The following is an 18,273-nucleotide window of genomic DNA, read 5'->3' on the forward strand; positions in this document are numbered from 1 at the left end:
TAATAATAAAAATAATTGTTATTTTTATTCATTAATTCATTTTCTTAACCAATTATCCTGTTCAGGGTCGCGGGTGGGTGGAGCCTATCCCAGCTGTCATTGGGCAGGAGACAAACAACCTGGTGAGCATGCCCCAATTATTATTATTATTATTATTATTATTATTATTATTATTATTATTATTATTATAAATGCAATTGTTGTTAACAATAATATCACTATAATATTTTAATTACCAATAGCATTACAAAAAAAATGTCATTACTGTTATTGTTATCTTCTTGTTTTTTTTCCTTCTTTGGTTAATAAAAAATAAATAAATTAGTCTTTATTTTGTATCTTTTTTAAAATTATCTTTGCCATTATGTTTACATTATTGCCAGAACTATCACTGCCATCACCACTTCACAACCTTTTAGTCTATCTATGTCACTGTCTTGTCTGGTTGCACAATAAAAAAAAAAGTACAAAGTACAACCAGCTTTGAGTGGAAAATTCACACAATACAGAGATTTGCAAAGAGTGGAACTAAATTCAGACACAAAGGGAGACAACTACAGAATGAAAAGAAAAAGATGTCTTTAAACTGAATCACTGTTGGTCTGTCAGGATATGGGAACTGATCAGTGTCAGGGATCCTTTAGAAGCTTGGACAATGACTCTGAACCTACATTTTGGGTACATTTCATATTCCCCAGGACATATAATCCTCCTCTGTTGGCATTGATTGTAGTGACAGCTGTGAAAGAATCCGTGGTGTTTTTCCAGGATAAAGACTCTGCTTCCCATGAGCACCGTTACTCACTATATCATAAAGATGAGACTCTTGCCAAGGTGTACATTTGTTTTGGAAGCAAATGAATGGAGAACAGATCTTATATTATACTCTACTTTTCATGGCTCAAGACAACTTTCCCCAGGATGCAAAGTGACGAGGCAATGTTCAATATGATGAAAGCTTTTTCTAATTTGTATCCAAGCTGTACAAACTGAAAGGTCTGCAGACATCTTCTTGGAATTCGGCCATTGCATTTGCTGATGAAGCACAAACAAATATTTCCAGTGGAGTTTCCAGAGGTTTTGCATCAGTGAAAACAACATTATACAATTCAAAGTGTACTCACGCTGTGCCAAAATGCCCTGGACACGATACCCCAACACGATGGCAGCTCGTTGGACGTCCAAGCTGTTGAGAATGTTTGCTGCTTGGTCTGCAGGCATCCTCTGACCACTGGGACCCTCCACAAAATATATGACCTCCAGAGGATTGTCTGCACCCGCCAGCCGGCTAGCACTGACAATCTGAGGGGTGAAGAGGCAGAATGTTAGAGTGTGATATCTGATGTGTGATGCACAAGAGACAGAAGAAGAAGTGACATTCGTCATGCAGGTCAAAATGTCCTCAATTTTACATTTTCAAAAGTACAGACAGCGTTTTTTTCTACCCTCAAATGTTGGTCACTTTGAAAGCTTGACACCAAAATCTTCACTCAGACACCAGTTATCAGGCTGTTTGTTTGCTAATTGCTGTACTCAGAACGTCTCACTGAAGCTAAATACTGAAAGATATATAGCAGTCGACTTTGTCTCAGGTCTGATTTTCCTTAAAACAATGAACAGGAGTTACTGGACACACTTTGGAGGACAGGACTTCTGGTTGAAAAAGACAAATGAAAAAAAAGGTCTGTGTTACCAAACCCTATAGAGCCCAGAGCGCTGTTTTTGGAATTGCAGTTGTTCACATTGCTTCCTATGTTGAATACACATCATCACATTTTCTGTTATCTTTTTAAATTTAAAGAGAAACAGCATTTAGCATTTTATTTGGTAAGTCTGGATTTAAGTCTATATTTCTTAGTCAAGTTTGGGATATGAGGCTTTTATTGATGTATTGCAAAAGATTTATGCAAAAATGACATTACAGCAAGTAAAAGTATAAAGGTACTGGTAGACTTGGTATACTAAAGCAGTGTTTCTCAATCCTGGTCCTGGGGACCCCCTGCCCTGCATGTTTTAGATGTTACCCCACTCCAGCACACCTGATTCAAATGAATGGCTCGTTATCAGGCTCCAGCAGAGCTTGATGACGAGCTGATCATTTGAATCAGGTGTGTTGGAGTCGGGAACATGAAAAAACATGCAGGGCAGGGGGTCCCCAGGACCAGGATTGGGAAACACTGTAGTAGATCGTAAAGGGTTAATTCAGCTAATTAATCGTAAACTAGACTACCTTTGTTTATATTTCAACAATACTGGATAAACTATACAATTCTCCTTTATTTTCTTTTTGGAGTCACTTCACAAACCCCCTTTTTTTTTGTTTGTTTGTTTTTTTTGTTTGTTTTTAAGCAATAGGTGCAATAACTACCTGCTGTGCAATTTCCATATTACTTATATGTGAAATAATTACAAATTTTACTCCATTTTTAGAATCATATTCTCAACAAATGATCATACTTTTATTTCATAGTTATATTCAATTTCAAGTGCACTTACGCTTCTATTTTTTCCACTTCTTATGCTTGTAATTTCTCACACCTTTATTTTTTATAACTTCTTATATTTGTATTTTTTGTAATTTTTCAAATCTTGTAGTTCCTTATTTTGTACTTTCTATTTTCAATTTTTTAAAGCAGTAGCAGTAACAAAAGAGCAATTTCACCTCAGGGATTGATAAAGTACTTCTGAATCTGAACAAGTGTTTGGCCACGCTAAGGTAGTCCTCACCTTCACTTTGGGAACCCCTGCTCTAATGAACATCAGTAAACACAAGGTGCTCAGTAAATGATCATGTGATGTAATACTGATGATAACTTGTTTCAAAAATCACAAGGGGGCAACAGGAATAATATTTTCTGTTCTTTCTTTCCTTTCCCTTTTTTTCTTATTGTTTTGAAGTTTGTTTAAAATTTGTGTACTTCTATTTTGTGAAATGCTGAAAAATGCAATAGAATCCTTAAAACATGTCTTTTTTTAATTTATTGAGAAATGTGATAAATACAATAGAATAGAATAATCTTTATTGATCCACCATGGGAGAATCTTTCTTGTCACGGCAGCTCACAGACAAAGTGCAAAAATGCAATAATAACAGTACAAATAGAATACTACTAAGAAAATTAAATAAGAAATGTAAAGAAATATCGTCAGCAGAAAAATATTACTATTTTTACAAGAACAAAATCTGTACAAGAATCAGTGCTGAACACTGAACTATGAGTACTGAGATGATCTGTTAAAAAAGGCCTATGTTTTGTGATGCTGGATGGCACAGGGTGTGAGTTCAGCTTTGTTATGATCTGTTATAAAGTCTTACTGCAGATAGGAGGAATCACCTACTGCAGCGCTCCGTCTTGCAGGATAGTAGTCTGAGTCTGTTGCTGGAGCAGCGACTTAAATCTGAAAAATGTGCATTCAAATAAAAGTAGCTAACTCATGATGTATCAACTCATGACCTATAGACCCAGTCCAGTGTTGTCTAATATCTGTGTGTGTTTGTGTGAGTGTGTGTGTCTCCCTGTGGATGCCCCGAGGTGCAGCAGTCTGCTGTCTGCATTACTGGAAAGAGTAAAGTGTGGGTCATGCTGGGTTGACACAGAAAAACGGCGGGGCAGGCTCGGCCGTCCGGCGGGGTCTAATCCACTCCATGCACGGTTATTAGAGTGGAAAGACGGGAGCGTGAATGTATGTTACTGCACGACCCCATTTCCACCTCCTCTTTTATCTGTCTCGGCAGACCCATGAGGTATTTTCTCAGGTGACAACAACACACTGATTCTGTTTTGATGGTTTGATGAGTGCCGCTTTTATAATTGTGTGTGTTCAAGATGACAAGACAAAGATTTCTGCAGGAGTTCAGACACTTGTTCTCATTATTTCCAGCAGACACTCTCAGACAAGCCTTTGAAATGTAAGAAAATCCAATCTGGCGCCTGTGATGACAGAATCCTATCATGGCTGGAAGGAGCACAAGCACATAATCGGGCTTCTCTGCACAACACAAAACTGTGACTGTGACAAACTAACACTTTGAAAAGGTAGAAATGATGCCAAAAGCTAAAATTAGAGCCCTCATTTTAGCACACAGACAGATAACCGAGGTTCATCATCAATCAGGTCGTCTGACTTCATAAACTGCTTCATGGGTTTTATGCAGACAGCAACGCAGAGGTAGAAAGGTCAAAAGAACAAGTCTGCTACTCATCCAAAGATGAGATTCATCACACTGACAGCTCCCTCTTTAAAGACCTTTTTTAAGCACTCCGACTTCCGCAGCTCACATCAAATATGCATTTCTCCTCTCCCATAACAAGTCTCTTTTATCTGAGTGTTTTGCTCCCACTGTTCTTCTGATTTCAGGATCCTTTTACCTCTCCTCTGTATCTCTCCTTCCTTAATGTCCTCTCTCTCAAAAACAGAGACTCAGACTTAATCATCTGACTGCAGGAAACAGAGAGAGAAACAATTAATAATTGATCTGCTCTTAGCAGCTCACAGGAGCTCACATCCAGCAACAGGAGAGGAGAAACGAGGAACAGGAGACGGAGCGAGGACTCGTGAGGTTGTGGTCTTCTGAGCGGCTCACTCCTGGGATGAATGGGATGCTGTTGCCATGGATACAGAGCTCTAGCCTGTCCCCTTTGAGAGGAGCTGTGCAGGTGCGGAGAGAGCCCACAAAAGCTCGAGCCTGATTAGTAACGCAGTAAGGCTTTCAGTGGTTACAAACACTGCGACGCTCAGATAATGAGGCCTCAGTGCTCAAACAAGGTAGTTAGAGGGAGATCGCATCAGGAATTAATGATGTAAACGCTGAAATAAGGAAGCTCTTTGAAGACGGAGTGAGTAACCCATTTACAAACTGCCTGCTTAAGTTCTGATGCATAAAGCACAAGAAACTCATGCCCCTATCTTATGATGTCTTAACAAGAAACAACAACTTGAAGCAGAATATTTTGTTTGAGCTCAGGCAGCCAATGAAGAAACTTTATTTCATATCTTAAAATAAACTTCAAAGTCCTTCCACCCCCAAAACTTATCTCTGTTTTCAAAGTCTACAGAAAAAAGTGATGCTGGAAGACCAGGGTCTGGGTTTCCAAACAGAAAGAGCTCTGGTATCTGTTCGTTCAAATGTGTAGCTCAAGAAGATTTGACCAGTGTCAGCTGGCTCTGATTGCAGGAAAAAGTGTGTGTGTGTACATGTGGAGAGCAAAAGCAGGTAGAACACAATCTGCAAGTGAAGCTAACATCAGCTCTGGATCAACCTTTGAATTTAAGCAGGGTGCTAGATTAGGTTGATGTCTGACTATGTGCCCCATGCACAGAGCTACTTTTTTCAACTTATTGTTTGCAGGGTTTGACTGCTGGCCATGACCCTTTGATACAAGCTCAGCCCATGATTAGAAGGCCTGACATTAATTTTCTTCTTATCATGGGTTTGTAACGTTAGAGGTTGTGTAAGTTGCTGTTAACAGTGAAACTGAGACTCACCTAAAACCAGTGTTCGAAATACCTGGCCACATTTTGGGGGTCTACCCTAACTAGTGCTCCAGTATCAGACTGAAGTCTGGAGCCCCATTTCCACCAAACAGTCTGCTTTAGATCAGTACAGTTTGGTACGGATTGGCTCGGTTAAGCCTGGCCCTGTTTGAGTGTCCACGGCCAACTGTGCCCCCTTGTGGTTGGTGACGTGTAAGCCAGATGCCGATAGCTGCATCAGTCACATAAAAGCGCAACGCCATATCAGCGTGACACAGTGTACCTTGCTAATAAATCCAAAGAAGAAGAAAAATGTGATACAGCAAACAAAGAGCAACGATGGAAGACGCTCTTTGTTACAAAGAAAAATCAAGCTTTGTTTCAGAGGAGGCTGTGTGCCAACAGGAGAAATACAGCCGCTGTCGCACAGTAAGTGCAATTCCTTCAACCAATCAACAGTCTGCAGTGTTGTAGCTTCACCTTCCAGGATTGGATGAGTTTAGACTGGCACCCCAACAGAAGGATCCCAAAAAGTGAGACTTCTTGTCTCGTTTATTAGAATCAGAATCAGAAATACTTTATTAATCCCCAAGGGAACAACGTTTTTTTTGGTAATATTACTTTTTCTGTAAGTAAAAAAAAATAGAGTACAAAATAAGGAATCTGTTCTGGGGTTTGTCTGTGGAAACACCACAAAACGCATGACATACCAAAAGAACCAAACAAAACTGCTTGGTGCAAACGTGGCTTTGCACAGCATGCAGTACACAAGACCACAAGTAATACATATACACACTTTAAACACACACCACCCAGTCCAGCATCATAACAACAAAGCTGCACACAGCCACAGGACCACAGAGCAACTCTGCTCTCCAACCAAACAGGACACTTGTGCTTCCCTCTTATGTGGGCGTGTGCTCACACATAGACACACACATGCAAAATTTTGCGGTACAGGCTTTAAGGGGGTCTCTTGTGTCAGTTAAGAGGTCTCAGACCCCCATAGACCCCCAGTAACTCGCACAGTACTGAACATATAAATTGAGGCTGTAATGATGACAGAGAGGCACTTTTTGTGAACATGCCCTGGACACGATACCCCAATGCAACGGTGGGGCGGGGGCATCTACCTCATTTTAGACCTGGGCACTGGTTGCTCCTCAAGGTGCTTATCATATAATGAACACATAGCGCACTACACAGTAAATATTTGCTGGGTATTGCTCATGGCTAATTGCTAGCAACACTGGTTTGACTTCAGACTTGGTAACAGTCCAAGGTCCTACATCACTGTCGGATAAAAACAGAAGGATTAATGCAACTCAGTGATGCCTAAACTGAATGGGACCTCTACGGACACCTGGAGTTCAGTTAGGGGGTTGCAGCAAGGCTTGATAACTAACGCTCAGCAAAATAGCAATGCTAGCAAAACATGGCACAATAGAGGACAGGGGCTGCCAGGCAGAAATAAGGCTGAAATCAATTTTATCTAATTACATATTTTCTAAAAAAAAAAAAAAAAAAAAAAAAGTTTGTTGGAACTTTGGTTGTATGTCACACATTCAAGCTAAAATTGTGTATTGCATACAATGTTATAAATTAACATACACATGAGCTGCTAGCACAGTATACATCTGTAATTAAATACAATACCTGAACACTACTGTTTCCAATAGCAGTGGCTCTCTTCACACGCCGGACCAATCCCATTGCCTCTCCAAGTAGCATGGCAACCCTGCGCTCCATGTTGGCTTGGAAGGTCCTCTCACCCACTTTCTGGTCCAGCACACCCAGGAGCACTGCAAACACAAGTCAGAGACAAGGAAACATGCCAGCAATCAACACAAAGGGTCTGAAGTATTGGTGACAGTGGTCGCTTTTCATACAAAGAGTCGAGGCTGTGATACCTGTTCTAACCCAGGAGGAGCGCAGCAGGTGACTGGTGTTCAACTCTGGGTAATGAAAAGCTGAGGAAACGGTAAAATGAAAAACGCAGAGAATATCAGAAATACATTTTAAAGGTGGTTTTATTTGAAACATAAACAGAAAAAAAAAACGGAAGGCTGGAGAACTCACGCTCTGCAATCTGCAGCACAGGAAAGCCCATGTAGTAGCTGAATTCCACTGTTGTGAGCTTCATCAGAGCATTGCTGACCTCTGACCCCAGCAGATAACCCTTTGACCCCTTCGCAGTGAAGGTGATGTCCACTGGCTGTCTTATTAGCTGTCTGTCCTGATATTTAGGAGCAGCTGTGGTGATGTTCACAATCTGAAACAGTCAGACAGAGATTTACAGTTACAAATCCTTTTCTGTTTACTGTTTTTAAGAGATCTTTTTAGTGGGGCGAAATTAAGTTCAGAATCTGAGAATAAATGGTTTTATTTGCTGGAAATGAACTTAAAAGATTCTGTTTAAAAAAAGAAGTGTATGGCTTTTTCACCTGTGGAGAATATTGTCTTCAACAATGTGCACACAAAGGTTGCTTTGATCAGGTGTTACATGACAGGTATGACGGGGTCTTGGACATTTCTTCTTCCATTTCCCTGTGAGTATTGATCAGGTATTGACTGTATTTTGCTCCGTCTCAGTGTTACCACTAGTGAGTCATCAGCAGGGTGAGACACTCCTCAGTGATGGGCTGAATTTCAATGTCCCTCCTTAGACCCTAAGACCTATTTCACAGCTGTTTCATATTTATAAGTTTTATATTTTAATCCTTACAGGTAAACTTATTTTTGAAGTGTTAACATTGGTGGCACCATCATTGTTTCTCTCTTTTTTTTTTTAATTTCCGTTTTATGGCGTTGGTTTCCCCTGCCATGCTTGCAGGCTTCCCCTGGGAGTCCCATGTTTTTCATGTCACATTGCTTTCATGTCCCCTCACACTTAGTCTGAAAATATTCCCACTTATGGAAAGCAAAAGGGCTCAAAAAGTGAGAACAGGAAAGAATTTTGTAACGGTGAATAGCTTGGCCTGGTTTGTTGGATTTAGCACAGATACTCCCTTCAATTCTCACACAATGTCTGTACATTTGTTTTCTTTTTGTACTACAAACCCTATTTATTGGATTGCGACTCTTCTTCAGTCATCAACAACTTCTTTAGATTTCTTGTTATCAATCAGAGTTGATCAGTCAAAAAATGTAATATCAGTGCTGGCTCTCTGGGCTCGAAGTGTCAAACTGTCTGAATGTTTGAATTCTCTGTAGCTAATTGTTAGCTTCAAACATGTCTTGTAAAGACATCTTAATTGTTCTTTAATGTTTATATTTCATTAGGCATCTCTGCATGGAAGTGACAAAATAAATAAGATTTTAATCATTAAGTATCACTTTATTCCATCTCTCCTAAACTGTCTAATCAAAATAAAGGCATAGAGGCCTACAGGTCAAAAAGTGTAATCTCTTCTTTAAATGAGTGATTAGACTATGGCTTATGATTATTTGCAGTGCCTCATCCAGCTTTAAGCTGCAAAGCCACAACCCAACTTATGAAAATCAAGCCTGGGCTTTTAATGCGCCCCTACACTGGATTCCACTCACCTGCACAGTAAAGTTAGTCGACTCCTTTGAGCGTCGACGCACTTCTGCAAAGGCCAGGGTCAGACCTCTCTCAATGCTCTCGCTGAAGTTGCAGAAGCGCACGTCTATGTGGCTGGGGACAAACTGCAGCACTGCAGGGAGCGAGGACAGGGACCGTCTTAGATCAGGTTTAAATACCACAGCTTATCAGCGCTGGATGAAAAGGTCACTCACCTGTGTGGATCTGATATTTACGGTCTGGTGTTGTCCAGTTGGGAGACACAGACAGGAAGCGGCGCCCAGACCTTCGCAGAGCATTGATGACAGATATGGCTGTGTATACAACCGGACCAGACACCACCCGGAACACAAACTTTGGAGGTGGATCCACAACCTTCACAGACAAACAAGAATATATGACGCAGATGGATCGCTCTCTAGAGTATTTCACTCAGAGCTCAGTGGTTTTGTGTTGAATAAACAGCTCAGGTTTTTAAAAGGTCATCTCAGTCTTGAGGATCTTGATGTGACTACTCCTCTGGGTTGTTTATCTTAGACATACCAATATGAAACTCAGGAAGTGCTCAGGCCTTCATGGTTCATCTGTGCGACTGTAATGCACACACAAACTTAGAAAAACACAGTATATAAAACCCTGGACTTTGATTGGCTTATTGCCATGTAAGAGGCGGGACTTACACAGTGAACCACGCTGTTGGTTTTCTTTGTATTTTAATGGGCACTTTTCTTCGTCGGTACTTTAAACTCTGACTGTGGACTTGTGTGACATTGAAGAGGGACTTTCTGCTCATTTTAACGCTTTATATTGTCCCACATATCTCTCTGTATGAGCTTTTCATGATCACAGCTCAACATTTTTTCCTTTAGCTATTGTGTCTATAGCAGCCCACAGACTTCCAGAAGCCTCCCCCACTATTGCCACGCTGCATAGACATTATGACTTGTTGTTTTTTTTCCCTGTTTGAAAATGACAAACTATAAAATTAAGCCATGGTCTGGACTCTGAATCTGACTCAGGAGGTTTTGATATTGTAACTTTTTGAACAAGCCATTTAAAACAGCCTGCACATTCACCCTGGGACTACTCCAACACAAGTCGACCTCACAATGTGAAACATTGCCCACATTCAGAATTAAACTCCAATATTCATTTGGTATTTTGTTTTTTATAGAAAATAAAAAGTACAAAACCATCTATGTAAATATGGACCAGATTCAATCCAAAACTGCCAAAACTGCTATGTAAGCAAAAGTTGACTTCTTTTTTTTTTAGGTAAAAAAAGCGTTGTTAGACTTAATATGAGCCATACTCACCTGACAAGTCCAGAAAATTGTTTCATTTAAGATAATAAGAGTACAAAAAATAATAATGAGGTAAAAAAAAAATTCAGTTGAGTTTGGAGCCCAAATGCCAAACTCAAGGACTGATGAACCATTAGGATGCGAGCTATCCGGCTGAATTGTATTAAAATTCAATTATGTTAAAGTACTTGCCAAGAATTTTAAAAAAAAATGGTGTATTGAAACATTATGCATCTGTATGTGCACTCCATCTCCTTGCCAGCTGGGGCACTTGTATTTAAAAGTGTGAACATGCTCCTGGTTGTTTTTGACTTTATTTTTAAACAGAACATCTTTAGTACCAGTGTTTCCAAGTGAAACAATTTTTGAGCATGGCGAAACTTTTCCCAATACTTCCTTTAATTTGTCCCAACATCATCTTAACCACTGCCAAGTCAAATTTACCTGCAGCTCCACTGACTTGTTGAATTCCACTTTCAGGATGTCTCTCACTTGGGTTTTAGCGTAGCCAACAGTGGCTGCAGAAGGAAAACCTGAAAAGAAAGCAAAGAAAAACTGTTTATATTCCATTATTTAAAAAATAAATTACGTTGTTTTGTATATGTGTAGCACACAGCATGGCTAACCTACCAATTTTCACTAAATAAGCAGGTCTCTCTGGGTTGCAGAGGTACTGTCTTGATGTTGCCGCTGTAGTCGTGGTCTTTTGGCTGGTGGCTGAGATGATGTTGACGCTTGTTGAGGCCTCAGCGATGGCAGTAACTGTAGCTGAGGTTTGATGAGAAGTAGTGGTGGCAGATTTAGTTGTGGGCACAGCAGAAACTGTAATGGCTTCAGAGCTCGTTGGTATCAAGGTCACTGTGGCTGAGATGTCGACTCCATCATCAGTCGCCCCCTCATCGCTCAAGACGAGCGGGGGGACCACTGAACTATTAGATGTGGGTTCAGGGAAGAGGGATGTTGTGTTGAGAGTTTGTTCAGTTGTATAAGTTGAGTCTGTTGTTGTAGGAACTGTAATGTTGGCAGCAGGGTCAGAGGGAAGCAGGGAGAAGGCTGTGGTTGCAGTTAAGACAGGAGTGGTGAGAATGGTACTTTGGTGGAATGATTCTGTGACGAACCAGTGGACGTCCGTCAGAGAGGAAGACAACTTCACGTCTTCTGACAGCAGAGGCGTCGCCGTGGGTAACATAGCCTCTGTTGATGCAGTGCTATCAAAACCAACAGTCAGTGTAGGAGCTGACCAGTATGTGGGGGACACTTGACTACCCCAGGCAGACGAAGAGAGATCAAAGAAATGGCTCGGGACGATGGAGGGATCAAGAGAAGGCTCAGATGCATTGACCATCTGAGGAGTCTCTGTGGTTGATTCAAATTGAGGCTCAAACCCCGAACCACTGGAGAACTCGTCCTCAGTAGGTTTGGTGTCATTGGTGGAGCTGCTGGTTGGTGTTATCTCTGTAGCATTGATGGAAACCACAGTTATGTTCCCCCTGTGCTCAGCTCTGTGGTCTGAGCCGTTGTTCTCCTTGGTGGACTGAATGGTGTAGTACTCCAGACTGTTCATGTCAGGTAAGAGGACGTCTGTCGGTTGAATGGTGAAGCCGTCAGGCCAATCTATGTCCGATGCATCAGGAATATCACTGTTGACTGCAGGCGTAGGATCCAAAGTGAAGTGAGCTGAAGAGGATGAAGGGCTGATGGTTGCAGTGGGGATGATGGTGCTGTACGCTGTCATGGCGCTGGGAGACGGTGAGACATGATGAGGGTTCATGGATGACGGTGATATTCCCACTCTGGAAGGGAAAGATGTATCATAGCTTTCTGTATAGTCCTCTGTATCATACGAATCAGAAGGAACCTTGGTGACAAGGTTGTAGTCCTCTCCATCTGGGTTCAGGAATGACATGGTCTCCAAGTAGTCTCCAGAACCCCAGTCCACATCCATGGTGTTGGACGGGTAGAAGTCGTCTGGAAGGACTTCTGTTGGCTCATTTGAAGGTGATGTAGGGTGAGGGATGATGAAAGGCACATTGAAGCCAGGGGCCAGCATCTCCTCTGGGTTTTGTTGCATGTTGATATCATAAGCCAGCTTGTGATCTTCAAAGGGGGCACTACTGGGGCTCAGATGGTACGGTTCATCTGCTGGAGACTCAGCCAGATCCAGTTCAGGGGGCTCAAGAGGCTGGTCAGATGGTGAAGTTGTGGTTGTTACTGTTTGATTCAGCTTGTCATTAAAAAATACTGTATCTGGTGTCGCTGACCTCACAGAAGCAGAGGGGCCCAATGACTCTGTGGATGTGTTTGACTCTGGATGGAGCTGGGGTCTTGTTGGTGTTGGAGAGAGAAGGGAAGCTTGCTTGGCAGAATTTCTCATGGCCTGCTTCCAGTCTGTGGAGAGCTTAAAATTAGACCCCCATACAGGCTCAGAGGGGCTTAATGACGGAGAAGGAAGAGGATGTGGTTCCTGCCAAAGGAGGTCTCTCGCCATGAAGGGTTCGTAGTTTTCAGAGGTAACAGTTTCAGCGGTCTCTGCTTCACGGTTTGGTTCAGAGCTGGATGGCAGGGCACCAGGTGAGTCTGGGCTCTTGAAGGCAGTGTAATGTGAGGCTGGTAAGGCTGATGGTGATGACCCTGTTGAGCTTGGACCATCTCCAAGAAATCCCACAGGATGCAGAGTGGAGTCTGGCTGAGATGGATCTGCGGTGGAAGAAAGAGAGAAAGCTGCAGTTAATGTTGAATGACAGTTCATGGTTGAAGCACAACAGAGGAGGGGCTTGACACTGATTAAAGAAACATTAATGAATCAGCTGCCAGCATTCACAAACTCAAACAGATCCTGTGTTGCTAGGATCGAACAATTATCTTAAATATAGCATTTAGGTTTTAATCATCTGTTCATCTTCACTTGACAAACCCAAGTTAAAACTCTAGTTTTCAGCAGAAATGCATAAATAAACCACATGTCTTTATAAGGCAGACAAGAAGGCACCTTTTGTCAAGCTACATTGCACAACTGGGCACAAAAACAATGGCATAACATCAAGGTTCAAGGTTTCCTTTATCATCCTGGAGAGGCAAATTGTTTTTCAGTCAGTGGTGATGGAGAAAGCAGTAAAATAAAACAATTTACACCCACAACACTGAAACATTTTAAACAGCAACAACATATGTTTACACATTTGTGTTATGTGTCATTGTTAAGCCAGCCAGTTGCTACATGGAAAAAGAGTTTTTTTTTCCCATTTGTGCTTTTTCTTGGCAGAGTGTATCTGCTGCCAGAGGGAAGCAGCTGAAACTCTCTAAAGAGAGGAAGGTACGGGTCAGCCAAGATGGACCAGGCTTTACTGCGGGCTCGATACAGGCTTTACATGTCAGACAGAGATGTGCCCGCAACCTTACTGCATATTTTCATGACAGCCTGGAGTCTGTTCTTATTTTTCAGACTCGTTGTGTCTTCAGACATAAGAGTGGTGTCGACATTAGCGTAGAGGAGAGTGGATTGGATTTTCACTTCTGTCCAATCCCACAGAAAAAAAAACCTGTCCAATCCCAATCCTGGTAAATAGTCTCCCACTCCAATTCAGACTAACTCCCACTGCTGTACTGCTCCTATTTTTTCCCTTCTTTTAATTTTTAGGCAATTCATGGAGTTTGATTTGATTTTCTCCCCATTCTTTTTTACTTTGTGCTATGCATATTTTTTTTCTAAAGATAGGGCAACAGGTACGGTTAATCTGTGGTAAAATTAGAAGCCATTTAATGCCTCAATCCAAACAAAAATACCTACCTTAGTGTAATAAACCCAAACATACAAAGTTTCATTTCGCTGATTTGTTGAGCAGCTGTTACTGTTAAGCGTTGACAACTTCCAACTGTCCAGCCAGTTCTGTCAGCTTCATAGATCAGTCCTTACTTCTTACTTTGCATTGCAAATCAGTTTTTAGCACAGCACATCAGATTATACCCCAGTGTTTACTCCCTCCACTACTGTTCTTTTTTGAATCCTGGCCGAAGACAGTGGCAGGGGGCACTGCTGGCTTCTGGGAAGTGTAGTTCTTTTCACTTGCATTACAATGTAGTAGCAGTGTAACGGTACATGTATCCGTGCCAAACCGCTCCATAAGGCTGTTCGGTCTGGTACAGTGCTGTATTCGAACGAGTACAGTAAGTTTAAGTTAGCCGCTGCACATGGCTCTTTAATATTCACGTGAGTACTCGTCTATGATTGGCTGAGCAGGGAAGATGTTTTAATATTCATGAGAAAAGTGGTCTGTTATTCCTGCTTTGCGATCATGTGCGTATCATGTGGACGTGACGTCTCAGGGTGAGCCAATCAGAAGATGAATATCAAAGAGCTTCCCACAGGAGCTTGTGTCTGAATTGTGCATCATGGCTGCTGCTAACGACTAACCAGAGTTTTAAGAGCCTCCCCCCTCGCTGTATAACGGAAAGTTTTTGGTTTAATAAACATGCTAAACAAGCAAATGGTTTTGCATTGTTCCATACTGTACCAAAAATGTACCAAACCGTAACCCTAAAACCAAGGTACGTACCGAACCGTGTTTTTTGTGTACCGTTACACCCCTACAATGTAGGCTTATTGGAAATAAACTACAAATTGGTGGGGCATGTCACATATTATATTTCATCTTCCGGATTGGTTCCCGGTCCTGTCTTCTCCCGTTAGCTTTTTATCCTGTGCTGTCCTAATGATTATTAGTAAAGTAAACTCACATCCCACGGGAATCCCATGGCAATCAGGTGTCCATGGGATCCCCCCCAAAAAATGTCAGCCTCTACATTACAGCCATTGAGCCTACAACAAAAACAGATTTCAAATGAGTCTTTTTGCAACCTGATGTTTAAATTTCAGTTTCCAGATATTTGTGCCAGTTACAATCTCCACTACTTAATTATTGATTCGAACAGGGGAGAAGGCAGCGTGAGTCCTCAAAAATTGATGACAAGCACTTTTGTCTTTACAGAGTTTATGATCAGAAAAGAGTTTTTACACCACTGTGAAAACTCCGCCACCACAGGGCCATGGTCTGGCTGTTATTGTCCAGCAGAGAGACAATAACAGAATCATCAGTGAACTTGATAATGTGGCGTCCTGCATGTTTGCTCTGACAGCTCAATGGGATAACTTTAACTGTTCGACATCTGCTAAAAAGACCACAATGAAAACTGATCCAAGAGGAAACAGCTTAAAAAAAACTGTGTGTGAATCTGTGTTGTTTGAAGCTGTGTTGTTTTATTGGAGAACTATTCGGACATCCCTCATCCAGGACTGGTCACCTCTGGGGCTGAGGTCACAGTGGTGTTAGACTTAACAATACAACATGATCCCTGTCTGAATCTATAGGAAGACCTGTGGTTACTTTAGGGTATTAAATGTAACCTAAATTTAGACTAAATCAATACGACATAGACAGATGATATGACCTGCAAGCACTGACGCAAGAGAATTTAAAACCAATGGAGCTGAGGCTGGTTTACCAGAAAACATGAATTATGAAGCCTGCACTTTCAACTGTATCCCACAAGCCAGCTGACATTTCATGCTTGACTTTGAGATTGGTGACTCCTGAGAAAACCCTCAGACCTGATCACAAGTCCAATCAAGGCTGTGTTTGCTACAGAAGAGCAATTTATCCAATAGAAAACACATTTATGGGAGGGTGTAGAAGTCGTGAAAGAATAATAACAGCTTGAATGCTAAGTGTTGAAAAATGAAACTAATGCAGAGGAACAGAAACCAAGAGTTCTTCAAGTGTCCACTAAAGGATGTCTCCAAAAACACAAAGAATCCACTTTTAAGTCTACATTAAAGGGCTAATTTTTGACATCTGATCATACTTCTACATTGACCAGATAGCATAGCATATGCTGAGTCTTAAGATAGCGTATGTACACCTTCTCCCACACACCAAACAATGCAAATAGTAAGCCATGTGGTTAGCCCGCTCGGTGGAAACTACTTCCTGTATTTACAACATCTCCATATGAGCTTCAGATCTATAGTATATCTTCTGGAAATTTCATCTCCATCAGCATTTCTTCTCCATCCTTCTGTGTATTGTTTTCTGTATAATAAAGAGCAACATGTATCAGCTCCAATTTAATGTATCATTCACAAGAGTGCTGTGGTAAATAGGGAAGGGTACCTTTCATGTTTGAAACAACTCGGTATTGATGCCCAGTACTGCTTAACTGTACCATTTTTTTTGGCATTTGATTATCTAGAAGTATTAATTTGTTCAATAATTAAATCTCAAAGTTTTCAATTTAACATATTTTTTTTTCCTCAACATATAAACTTGCAATGCTGTGTTCATGTCCAGCATGGAAAATCACCCACTCTTCCACCCTCTCACAGTCACAAAGATGCTTTTAGGTACCTAAACATGGTACCTTTTGATTTTACATGAATCAGTACCCAGTACTTTTGACATAATTTGGCTGGTACCTATAAAAGTACCTGATTTGGTACCTGTAAAACACAACATTGACTTAAAAAAGTGAACCCAACTCGCTTTTCATCAGAATGTTACTGGCAGTTATTTTAAACTAGAAAAGCATTCAGAGAGTTCAGACCTCCTCCAAGCATATAGTGATTGTCACCAACACTTTAGTCCTACTTTAATGTTATACTTCCTTTCAGCAGACTGTCTGCTACAATTTGGTGTTAGTTGCAGGTTTGTACAATAATTTGTTTCCTGACAGTGTTGAAAATGATGATGACCCAAAAAATGTTTCATATTCAGGATCTTAGTATCCAGAATATTGCCAGGATCTGGATCGTACCATCTCTTAATGATAAAGAATCCTTTAAAAAAAGTCCTGGATCCAGACAGTGATCTGGATCACCTCCAAAATTAAATCACTTCTTCCTGATCCCATTTGGAACATTTCCCAAAATTTCATCAAGAACTTGTTACTTTTTGAGTTATGTTGTTCACAGACAGACAGACAAAATCTCCCAAAAACATAACCTCCTTATCGGAGGTAACGAATAGGGGGAACTAGAAATTGAAAAAGTTGAGAAACTTAGTTTTTTTGAGTTGGGTCAACATAGAAAAATAACATTTTCAGCAAGATGTTTTTGTTCGATCACTTTACAGCAGATTTTTGTTGTGATGGAGATTTGTAACCACGAGTGAGGAGGGAGCGCTGTAGATATGAGACCCTGCTGTAATTTCAGATGTTTCGTTGTTCAATACTGCTTCATTTTATTATCACATTTACTTAATTCATGAGGCAAGTTTATTGATAGCACAGCTTCCAGATTTACTCAATACTATTAAGTGTAAAATTAGACAGATTCCTGTGAGTCGAGTTAACGGTATACTTTTTAGAGTGCAAAGTTGCATTTACTTAAAGAATATGTAAGGAAGGTTTTGCACACTCAAACTAATCTAAGGTCAGCTTATTATTTTTTTCAGTGTTCCCATCCTTTGTGATAAAGCAAGAAGAAGAGATAGCAGGACCAAAAACAGGTAATCCGTTGCTCATACAGACCAAACTGCTCTCATGTGCTTCTGAGGAGTATTGCGGAGCAACGCACACACTTTGATGCAGAAATGTTATGCTCACGACTGTATCTGCCACTTGGGAAATGTCTTCAACGCTTTTTTGTGATACCTTGCCTTGAAGTGATGGATGGTGCATTCCCCAGCTCATCACGAAGCAGCTCAGCCTCTTGGAAACCACACTCAAGTCCTTAAGGGTGGCATTAGACCAGCCAACATGTAGAAATGACAAATGCAGCTTATGCAACATCTTTCCAACGTTGTTTGAGTGCCAAAGGCCTTTCTTTCCATATTGCATAACTCAGCGCATCATGCATGATTTAATTTGGGGAGTGAGTTGATTACACTGCATGGTGAGGGTCTCTAACTTATCTGAAAGAGGCTTCGTGAGCTGAAGGGACAGGAATAGAATTGCTCT

The 18,273-nt window shown here is 41.1% G+C and overlaps 1 protein-coding gene across 3 annotated transcripts in view; it reads right to left on the reverse strand.

Annotated features, from left to right (window-relative positions):
• The window catches only part of LOC141796398 (UPF0606 protein KIAA1549-like), a 76,070-nt gene that overhangs the window by 33,259 nt on the left and 24,538 nt on the right, over window positions 1-18,273 (reverse strand). For all 3 annotated transcript variants that reach the window (XM_074677484.1, XM_074677485.1, XM_074677483.1), the window contains exons 3-10: window positions 10,954-13,020; window positions 10,768-10,856; window positions 9,235-9,394; window positions 9,022-9,152; window positions 7,555-7,747; window positions 7,386-7,445; window positions 7,132-7,277; window positions 1,125-1,302 (exon numbers count right to left, since the gene is read on the reverse strand). In XM_074677484.1, coding sequence (XP_074533585.1) covers window positions 1,125-1,302; window positions 7,132-7,277; window positions 7,386-7,445; window positions 7,555-7,747; window positions 9,022-9,152; window positions 9,235-9,394; window positions 10,768-10,856; window positions 10,954-13,020 — 3,024 coding nt within the window. The remainder of the gene's footprint in view (window positions 1-1,124; window positions 1,303-7,131; window positions 7,278-7,385; window positions 7,446-7,554; window positions 7,748-9,021; window positions 9,153-9,234; window positions 9,395-10,767; window positions 10,857-10,953; window positions 13,021-18,273) is intronic.

This window comes from Halichoeres trimaculatus, unplaced genomic scaffold (assembly GCF_033239565.1).
Source record: "Halichoeres trimaculatus isolate MK-OKI-2021-1 unplaced genomic scaffold, fHalTri1.1 fHalTri1_scaffold_10, whole genome shotgun sequence".
In the NCBI taxonomy this organism is placed as follows: Eukaryota; Metazoa; Chordata; class Actinopteri; order Labriformes; family Labridae; genus Halichoeres; species Halichoeres trimaculatus.